Consider the following 10,872-nt stretch of genomic DNA (forward strand, 5'->3'; position numbering starts at 1 on the left):
GGAGTGTAGCTTGCCGTTATGTTATAAACAGTTACGCCAGCTAACCCAAAATGATTACTCTAGAGTGAGACTTGAAAAACGGTATCGACCGTTTCCTTATCAAACGAAACAGAAAAAGTCCACAAGAGAGTCGTATTTTATTGTAATTTATCTAGTGCTATAAACTACTGAGTCGAAACTCTTAGAACTTAAATTTGTTGTTCTAAGAAGTTTTATCAGTAGACTTCAAAACAGCTTTATTTTGGGGGTTAGTAAAACATTCGTCAAAAGAAAGATGTCTCTGGCACCTTGCAAATTTGCTCCAAATTCATATCACAGTTGAAAGAAAAAATTCAGACTTTTTTCAGTGTATTCCAAGAGCAGTTTGAACCGTTTCTCAACATCCTGAATTGTTAACGAGCGTCGCCTCCATAAACCAATTGACTAATGTGTAAATATTTAAATTATTTCAATATCTTTTTGCTGCATAATGACTGATTGTTTCTTCTTACTTTATAGACCAGTTGATAATAATGCCAATGACCAAACGGTTCATGGTCATTATCATAACATTTTATCGACTGTTTATCGTTTTGTCGAGAACTTGCGCAAATTGCAGTAGGGACAGTTACCGGAATTTCCAAATAAAAATGAGAAATCTTTTTTCACCGGGCCCACAGACGCCTTTTAAGAGACAACACGCTGTTGTCTTCAAACTCGTGATGGGCACGCATTAACTAAAAAAATAAATTCTAAAAACTCAGAGGAATCCGATCCCGATTCGTGTATCCCGATCCATTAAAAGGAAAATCGACCTGCGTGCAATGCAAACATCTGTTGATGATGTTTATGTAGCAGCTTCCTACACTGAAAGGTTTAACAAGAGGTTAAATTAATGTCTTAAAAATGAGTCAAATTCTCTTGTTTCTCGTTTATCCCTCGGTACTGTTTTATTCCTTGAAGGTCACGGGACTTTCGTGTCGACAAGAGAGATCAAAACGCGGGTTTGCTCTCCTCTACAAAAACTACAGTTCTAGCTTCAAAGATGACCATCCCGAATGCGTTAGTTTGTGTGTTAATGATCCAAACTGCATGAGTTTGAATTACTGGCTAAACTCGAAGAGTGTCAGACTTGAAAAACGGTATCAACCGTTTCCTTATCAAGCGAAACAAAAAAATCCAAAAGAGAATCGTATTTTATTGTAATTTATCTAGTGCTATAAACTACTGAGTCGAAACTCTTAGAACTTTAATTTGTTGGTCCAAGATGTTTTATCAGTAGACTTCAAAACAGCTTTATTTTTGGGGTTAGTAAAACATTCGTCAAAAGAAAGATGTCTCTGGCACCTTGCAAATTTCCTCCGATTTCATGTGACAGCTGAAAGAAAAAAACCTGACTTTTTTCAGTGTATTCCAAGAGCAGTTTGAACCGTTTCTCAACATTCTGAATTGTTAACGAGCGTCGCCTCCATAAACCAATTGACTAATGTGTAAATATTTAAATTATTTCAATATCTTTTTGCTGCATAATGACTGATTGTTTCTTCTTAATTTATAGACCAATTGATAATAATGCCAATCACCAAACGGTTCATGGTTATTATCATGGACATTTTATCGACTGTGTTTATCGTTTTGTCGAGAACTTGCGCAAATTGCAGTAGGGACAGTTACCGGAATTTCCAAATAAAAATGACAAATCTTATTTCACCAGCTAAATGGTGGTTCGCCATACCTACAGACGCCTTTTAAGAGTAAACACGCTGTTGTTGTTAAACTCGTGATGGGCACGCATTGACTAAAAAAATAAATTCTAAAACTCAGAGGAATCCGATCCCGATTCGTGTAACCCGATCAATTAAAAGGAAAATCGACCTGCGTGCAATGCAAATATCTGTTGATTATATTTATGTAGCAACTTCCTACACTGAAAGGTTTAACAAGAGGTTAAATTAATGTCTTAAAAATGAGTCAAATTCTCTTGTTTCTCGTTTATCCCTCGGTACTGTTTTATTCCTTGAAGGGCACGGGACTTTCGTGTCGACAAGAGAGATCCAAACGCGGTTTTGCTCTCTTTTACAAAAACTACAGTTCTAGCTTCAAAGATGACCATCCCGAATGCGTTAGTTTGTGTGTTAATGATCCAAACTGCATGAGTATGAATTACTGGCTAAACTCGAAGAAGTGCGAACTTAACACTCACTCGCGAGAAACTTGCCCAGCCTGTTTTATGCAAGCATCTTCCATCTACATGGGAATGGCTAGATATCCAGGTAAGGCTGAACATTAGCATATCATCCTTTGAAGACAAAGGTGCTTGCACTGTGGGCAAATATAAATAGGAAGGCTTCAGGTTAAATCATTTTTTGCATTCTCTATCTGAATGCAACAAGGCTGATAGGAAGAAAAATTAGCTGCATATTGCACATATGATGCCAACAGATCTCAACAGGGCAAGCGGTGTAGCTTGCCGTTGTGTTATAAACAGTTACGCCAGCTAACCCAAAATGATTACTCTAGAGTGTCAGACTTGAAAAACGGTATCAACCGTTTCCTTATCAAACGAAACAGAAAAAGTCCACAAGAGAATCGTATTTTATTGTAATTTATCTAGTGCTATAAACTACTGAGTCGAAACTCTTAGAACTTTAATTTGTTGGTCCAAGATGTTTCATCAGTAGACTTCAAAACAGCTTTATTTTTGGGGTTAGTAAAACACTCGTCAAAAGAAAGATGTCTCTGGCACCTTGCAGATTTGCTCCGATTTCATGTGACAGTTGAAAGAAAAAAATCTGACTTTTTTCAGTGTATTCCAAGAGCAGTTTGAACCGTTTCTCAACATCCTGAATTGTTAACGAGCGTCGCCTCCATAAACCAATTGACTAATGTGTAAATATTTAAATTATTTCAATATCTTTTTGCTGCATAATGACTGATTGTTTCTTCTTACTTTATAGACCAATTGATAATAATGCCAATGACCAAACGGTTCATGGTCATTATCATAACATTTTATCGACTGTTTATCGTTTTGTCGAGAACTTGCGCAAATTGCAGTAGGGACAGTTACCGGAATTTCCAAATAAAAATGAGAAATCTTTTTTCACCGGGCCCACAGACGCCTTTTAAGAGACAACACGCTGTTGTCTTCAAACTCGTGATGGGCACGCATTAACTAAAAAAATAAATTCTAAAAACTCAGAGGAATCCGATCCCGATTCGTGTATCCCGATCCATTAAAAGGAAAATCGACCTGCGTGCAATGCAAACATCTGTTGATGATGTTTATGTAGCAGCTTCCAGTAGTCGAGTATTTTTAAGCTATTTTTGAAAACTGTTTTTAACCTGTTTTGTGAAATAGGTTTTAAATAGGGTGAAAGTGTATTTTTAATGTATTTTTTGACTGCTTTTAAAGGTGTTTTAACCTGTTTAAAACGCTATTAAAAAAGAATTTTTAATGTATTTTTAAATTCGTTTAAAATATATAAAAAATTCCAGGGCTTTTGCAAGGCTCAAAACAGGTCTAAAATAGTTTTTAAATATCTTATAAATCGGGATAAAAACAGGATAAAAACAGTTTCAGAAACATATTTTAATTTGCTATACTATTTTAAAACTATTTTTAATGGCAATTTTAAACGTATTTTGAAAAAAACAGGTTTAAAATAGGTCCAAAAATATATTTTAAATATATTTTTCGACTGATTTTAAAGGTGTTTTAACCTGTTTAAAACGCTATTAAAATGTTATGCTTCAAAATATATTTTAATAGCTTTTTAATGGGTTTCGAAATTTAGTAAAATAATCGTATTTGCAAATACAATAAAAATACTTTGAAAATAGTATTAAAATACCACAGAGGAAGAAAAGCAATAGCACGCGTATATTGTGAAAATACATCAAAAATAGGATGCAAAAATGCAAAAACAGTATAAAATTGTAAGAAAATAGCCTTAGAGTTGTCTGAAAACAGTACAAAAATCGGTCGAAAGAGCATAAAAACAGTACAAAAACAGGATGAAAATACCATTTAAATTCATGAAATAAAATGAATACAAAACCGTCGAAAATTACTCTGGAAAAGCAAGATTTACTTCTGCGAAATTTCTCCACACAGTCCTACGCTAGGATTTCACCGGAATTATCTCTTAGCCGATTACTTTACGTTGATTTCCCTACGAATTCTCGGGAAATTCTTATGGAATTTTTCTGAAATGCTGAAATCAATCTTTAGCCTGTGTACAAACCCCCTCCCCTCAATAAAAATCGGAGGGGAAGGGGGTCGGTACACAGGATATCAATCTTCCGCTTCAAAAGAGTATTGCGTTACGTTACCGGTAAATAATAATCTACATACATGTAACTTACATTTTTTATTATATTCACGGCTTTACTCAATTATTATCAGAAGCTTGCAGGCTACGCCTGAATGTTTAATTATTGGCTGATAAAAAACAACATAAGAATAACACCATCAAATTTACACGAGCATGAAAGAGGTCGGTGACGTGACATCAAGTGACTGAGAACAGCGAGGCTGAGCATGGAACCCTGCAAAAACTAAAATTGCCGTACAGGCGGGAGTATATAAATGTTTACTACCCTTCATTTGTTTCTCATATGGCGTATACTTAAGCGTCTTAGTAACATGTTATGCATATATTGTGTATAATACTCACATAACAGAAGACTCTTGGATTAACACACAAGACAGCACAAGACCGCGTGCTTCGGAGAGAAACTGAACCAGATCCTTTCAAAGTACATAACAGTCGCTGAGGAGTCATACCCATTTTTGATCCGTGATAAATGCAACATCTACGTGTTCAGACAATCCGCAGAGTTGAAATGTATACTTTTGTAAGATCGTAACAAACAGTAAAATCAAGCGCACCCGCCATCACAGCAACCGCCGGTACAATAATTTAAAATGAGCAAAGGACAAAGGACGGTTTGTTTATCACGTGCATTTGTCACATCACCGCGGCGCGAAGTCGTGATTTCAGTCGCGCGTGACATCTTAGAAATAATATGCCATGCATGTGCGGAATAATCTATGAGAGAAAGATTATAACCATATGTCGGAGTTTATTCATATCTGAGCTTTGTTTCTTGATGCAATATATATGAGGTGAGATCTTAGCTTGGATAATTTATTTATTATGTAATTTCAAGGGCTTATTTTAGATAAACCTCTGTTGACCGCGTGCATCCGGTTCTCGGTCCGCGGCTTCGGCTGTTTGTGAAAAAATTTCTATATGAAATTAAAATGCGATTTTAAGAAGTTTCTTTTAAAAAACTTATGGAAAGTCCCGTAACTGCATTAATTGAATCACGGCTACAATCTACGCGGAGATTTTCGCAGAGAGCTTGCAGGTAATGGACAGTGAGGAACGGATAGATCTTTTATCGAACACTGTCACAGTTACTTGTTGTCAGTCAAAGCTAAAACCTGTTCCTAATTTTCTTCTCTTTTTTTTATTTAATTTAGATTTAATTTTTCGCTCAGCTTCGAACTTTGTTGGGAGGAGAATCCGGTCCACAATATGTGACAGCTTGTTTTGAGTCATTTATGAGTTCGTGACACGATGAAGGCTTAAAAATTAACTTTGTGCAATTGTTACTTTTATTTATAGTCTGAGTATAAGTCTCCCAAAAGACATTACAGTATTGCACCCTAGTAATAATAAGTTATAAGTACACTACTTTAAAGTATTTACAATAAGGTAAGCGTTTGATGACTTTAAGCAGACTTCAAATAGTTTATGGATAATTTGTTTTTATAGTCAGGGTGCTGTGTGCCCAAAATACAATTCAAATAGACCTCAAAACAGTGTTTAAGTACCCTATTTAAAAGTATTTAAAATGCGGTCAGTTCTTAAAACATATTTCAAATAGTCTATTTGAACTCTGTTTGTAACTTTGTCAGTGGATGCGTCTCAAAATACATTTTAGATACAACTCAAAACAGTGTTAAAGTACCCTATTTAAAAGGAATTAAAATACGGTCAGCATTTAGGCTCTTAAAACATATTTCAAATAGTCTATTTGAACTATGTTTGCAACTTTGTGAGTGGATGAGTCTCAAAATACATTTTAGATACAACTCAAAACAGAGTTAAAGTACCCTATTTAAAAGTATCTTAATTACAGTCAGCATAAAAGCCCTTAAAACATATTTCAAATAGTCTATTTGAACTCTGTTTGTAACAGTGTTAGTGGTTCTATGCCCAAAATACATTTTAAATACTCTATTTTAATCATATTTATTAAACAAAATAAATTGTAAATTGATGAGAGAGGTTTTCCTTTACATGAAATACAATTTAACTACACCCAAGATATATTTCAAACAGGGGCGAAAATTTAAATTTTTTTGTCAAATAGTATTAAAATACAGGAAAATAGTGTTCAAATACTGAAAATACATTTTAAATACTTTAAAATCAGTTTCAAAATACATATGGTTTGGTAAGTGTAATTATATTAACAAGAGGTTAAATTAATGTCTTAAAAATGAGTCAAATTCTCTTGTTTCTCGTTTATCCCTCGGTACTGTTTTATTCCTTGAAGGTCACGGGACTTTCGTGTCGACAAGAGAGATCAAAACGCGGGTTTGCTCTCTTCTACAAAAACTACAGTTCTAGCTTCAAAGATGACCACCCCGAATGCGTTAGTTTGTGTGTTAACGATCCAAACTGCATGAGTTTGAATTACTGGCTAAACTCGAAGAAGTGCGAACTTAACACTCACTCGCGAGAAACTTGCCCAGCCTGTTTTATGCAAGCATCTTCCATCTACATGGGAATGGCTAGATATCCAGGTAAGGCTGAACATTAGCATATCATCCTTTGAAGACAAAGGTGCTTGCACTGTGGGCAAATATAAATAGGAAGGCTTCAGGTTAAATCATTTTTTGCATTCTCTATCTGAATGCAACAAGGCTGATAGGAAGAAAAATTAGCTGCATATTGCACATATGATGCCAACAGATCTCAACAGGGCAAGCGGTGTAGCTTGCCGTTATGTTATAAACAGTTACGCCAGCTAACCCAAAATGATTACTCTAGAGTGTCAGACTTGAAAAACGGTATCAACCGTTTCCTTATCAAACAAAACAGAAAAAATCCGCAAGAGAATCGTATTTTATTGTAATTTATCTAGTGCTATAAACTACTGAGTCGAAACTCTTAGAACTTTAATTTGTTGGTCCAAGATGTTTCATCAGTAGACTTCAAAACAGCTTTATTTTTGTGGTTAGTAAAACACTCGTCAAAAGAAAGATGTCTCTGGCACCTTGCAAATGTGCTCCGATTTCAAGTGACAGTTGAAAGAAAAAAACCTGACTTTTTTCAGTGTATTCCAAGAGCAGTTTGAACCGTTTCTCAACATCCTGAATTGTTAACGAGCGTCGCCTCCATAAACCAACTGACTAATGTGTAAATATTTAAATTATTTCAATATCTTTTTGCTGCATATTGACTGATTGTTTTTTCTTGATTTATAGACCAATTGATAATAATGCTAATGACCACAACGGTTCATGGTTATTATCATGGACATTTTAATCGTAAAAACTTCAAGGCGCGCAAGAGCGTCTTCGAATGTGTCGAAAAGCTTGTATCTCACTCGCTGTTAGACCAAAGATTCTATTGCATGGTTAAGTTCGAAAAACTTGTGCATCACTAGCCTTCAGCGAGTTAGACTACGAGTAGTCCCGATTTTTCCTCAGGGATAGTACGTACAGCGGGCGCAACGCGAGCGCGCGTATTTTTCTCTCTCTCCCCGCCGCTTCTCGCCTTTCTCGCGTAGGGTGATTTTCACGCGCGCTCGCGTTTCGCTCGCTCTACTATCCCTGAGGAAAAATGGGGACTACTCGTAGTCTAACTCGCTGTAGGCTAGTTATGTACAAGTCTTTCGAACTAAACCATGCAATAGAATGTTTGGTCTACTGATTGAATATTTAGCTTTAACTGGAATAAACACAATAACCCTGAGAGTGAATGCTGAACCCGGCTGGATAAGCTCATTTGAGAAACGTCAAGATAAGGCTAGGAGAAAATATTACTCCGATTATTGTTACTCGTGCGTGAACACTACAAAACCTTCAGTGCTACAAATTGTAGCCATACTATCATGAATCTCGCAGAATTTAAGAAAAACGCACTAGCTGGCCAGTTTTGGCAAGCAAGCTTAAGTTGATATTAATTAAGAGGCAAGAACCAATAGGACAATTGCATGATGATGTCATTTTACAACAACTATACCAGAAATCCTTCAGTTTGTTGACTTCTCGAGCAAATTGGGGCTATTGTTTTTTAAACCTCAGCAGGACTGACAATTTTTTACATTTAAAAATAAGAAAGCATAAACGAAAGAATAATGGTTTGCTGTCATCTTTCCAGTTCGGATTCCGATCTAAATGCTCTACTGAACTAGCGGTTACATATTTTACGGACAAAATCAGGAAAGAAGTTGACAATGGAAACATCGTGGGTGCTGTTTTTATCGATCTGTCAAAAGCATTTGACACTGTTAGTCATTCATGCCTTCTTAACAAGTTGCCGTCTTATGGAATTAACAATAAGGAGCTTCATTGGTTCACTGATTATTTGTTTTCTCGAACGCAATCAGTCCAATTCAAAGGTGCTTTGTCAGATGCCAATGCCATATTTTCTGGAGTTCCACAAGGAAGTATATTGGGTCCGCTATTGTTTACTATCCATTTTAATGATGTGCATACGCCTCTTCAGTCAACCTCAATCATCACTTATGCGGATGATACAGTAATTTTCACGGCTGCTAAAGATCTGGAATCCATTCAAAGGTATCTCAGTGAAGATTGCCACAACCTGTCTTCTTGGTTTCGTGATAATGAGCTTGTCCTTAATCTAAAAAAGGGCAAAACTGAGTGTATGATCTTTGGTACTGCCAAAAGGCTTAATGCATTGAATGGAAGACAACTAGCCTTGACTGTAAATGGAACACTGATTAATACCACGTCATCGTATAAATACTTGGGTGTAAACTTGGATTCATCCTTAAATCTCGAATCACATTTTGACAAAATGTATAAAAGAGCAGCTGGAAGATTTAATTTACTCAGGAGAATCCGACCTTTAATCGACAAGAGCAGTGCTGAGAAAATCAACAAAGCAATGATTCAACCTGTTTTTACGTACTGTGGAACTTTGGGTCTCTGTTGGTCACATTCCCGTAAGAGTCGAATTGAAAGCATTGAACGTCGAAGTCAGAAAGTCATTGGTGGAAATTATCAAGTCCAGACAGTGGAGAGTTTAATAAAGAGGCAGTCCTGCCAGCTTGTGTTTGATTGTCTTCAGGATAATGTCTGTACCCCTTTTAAAGGATATTTTACAAAAATTGAACACAACATTAACACTAGAAACAATGGGTGTTCACTAAAACTTCCCAAAACCAAATTAGAATTTGGACGGAGAAGTTTTGCCTTTCAAGGGGCTCTAGTTTATAATACTTTACCTCGGCATTTAAGAACTGTAAACTCTAGGTTTCTTTTTAAGAGTGATTTAAAACAATTTTTTCAATAGTATTCCATAATTCATAACTCTTTTCAGTCTTGTGAGTCGATGATTTTTACAGATTTTGATTTTTAAATCTTAGATTTCCTAGTGTTATTTTATTCTATTTTCCTTTTTCGATTTTATTTTTTATTTTTTAGCTAATTATGAGATAATTACAGGACCCTTTTGATAACAGTTCTTTTTATTAGAACTGATAGGTTATCCTGTATAAATATTCGCGTTATTATTATTAAAGAAATTCTGGTAGTTCTAGTCAAATGTCGTCATCGTGAAAGTAGCCTATTGTCAGAAATTCAGCTGTAACCCATATGCCTCTAAGAAGGTGACTCCTTTCTTGACTCCTAATTCAGTAGCAAAGAAGGATTCATGACTATTACAAAAGCACTCTGATCTCAACTTAGTCATCTCTGCTTTAGGCCATATAACTCAAGGAACTTAAGACATAAGCAACCTGAGCTGAGAATTCAAAGCCACGCAGCCAACAACATTGGTGCGAGACCATCCTTTGGCGCACACCGCATTGAAAGTTAACTCATGGCCTGAGCTTGACTATGAGACCAGCCACTGAAACCTGGCCATCGCTAGGTTCCTGCTCGAATATTCTCGACGCTTTTCAAGCACCTTTTCAAAAATTAAGCTAGTCATAATAGATTAATGATCTGAAAAGAAAAGCTCGTGACCTATCTTGCTTTTAATCGTGTGGGTAAACCTTATATCACATGTAAACTAAAGCATGAGAGCTAAAACCCAGACGATAGATTCTTGACGATAGACGATAGACGATGGACGATATCAAAATGTCAAAGACTTTTTCGCGACATTCAAACCTGAGATGCTCTAGTTTTAAATTTGTGGCCATAGTGAGAAAGAAGAACTTCGGCGGAGTTCGAATTCGCACCGCAGAAAACTCACTAACCACTACACCACTGAATCTTACACGCTTTTCGCAGTAAAACATATCTAATATAGCGCATTTGGCCCTGGAAGGTTTGAAGGGAAACGTCGTTTGAAGCTAGTCGAGCAATTAAAAAAAAATAGGTTTGAGGAAAATAAGCAAGTTTTGGTGGTAAAAGGCGTAACTTGAAATCATTTTATCGCATTTCAAGGAATTACCTCGATTTTCGCTCTTATTTTGAAATAGTGTTTTGAAACTAATGGATCACATCGCTTCTATTTTCTCAGTCTGAAATACTTCAAAATTTATCGCCGAAAGCATTCCTTGATTGTTACAACGCGACGGCTGAAGAACAGCACCAAGTTTGTTTTGCTGCGGTTTTGATACTAGGCAACTGTGCAGAAACCATCGCGCCGTGATATAGAAAGATCAGTACGC

At 36.1% G+C, this 10,872-nt stretch overlaps 1 protein-coding gene across 1 annotated transcript in view; it reads left to right on the forward strand.

The window, feature by feature from the left end:
- The first annotated feature begins 6,471 nt into the window (after positions 1-6,471).
- LOC140925012 (contactin-associated protein-like 2) overlaps positions 6,472-10,872 on the forward strand; it is a 9,649-nt gene continuing 5,248 nt past the window's right edge. The window contains exon 1 of the mRNA XM_073374977.1: positions 6,472-6,802. Within this exon, the coding sequence (XP_073231078.1) occupies positions 6,496-6,802 (307 nt within the window). The 5' untranslated portion in view covers positions 6,472-6,495. The remainder of the gene's footprint in view (positions 6,803-10,872) is intronic.

This window comes from Porites lutea, chromosome 2 (genome assembly GCF_958299795.1).
Source record: "Porites lutea chromosome 2, jaPorLute2.1, whole genome shotgun sequence".
Lineage (NCBI taxonomy): Eukaryota > Metazoa > Cnidaria > Anthozoa > Scleractinia > Poritidae > Porites > Porites lutea.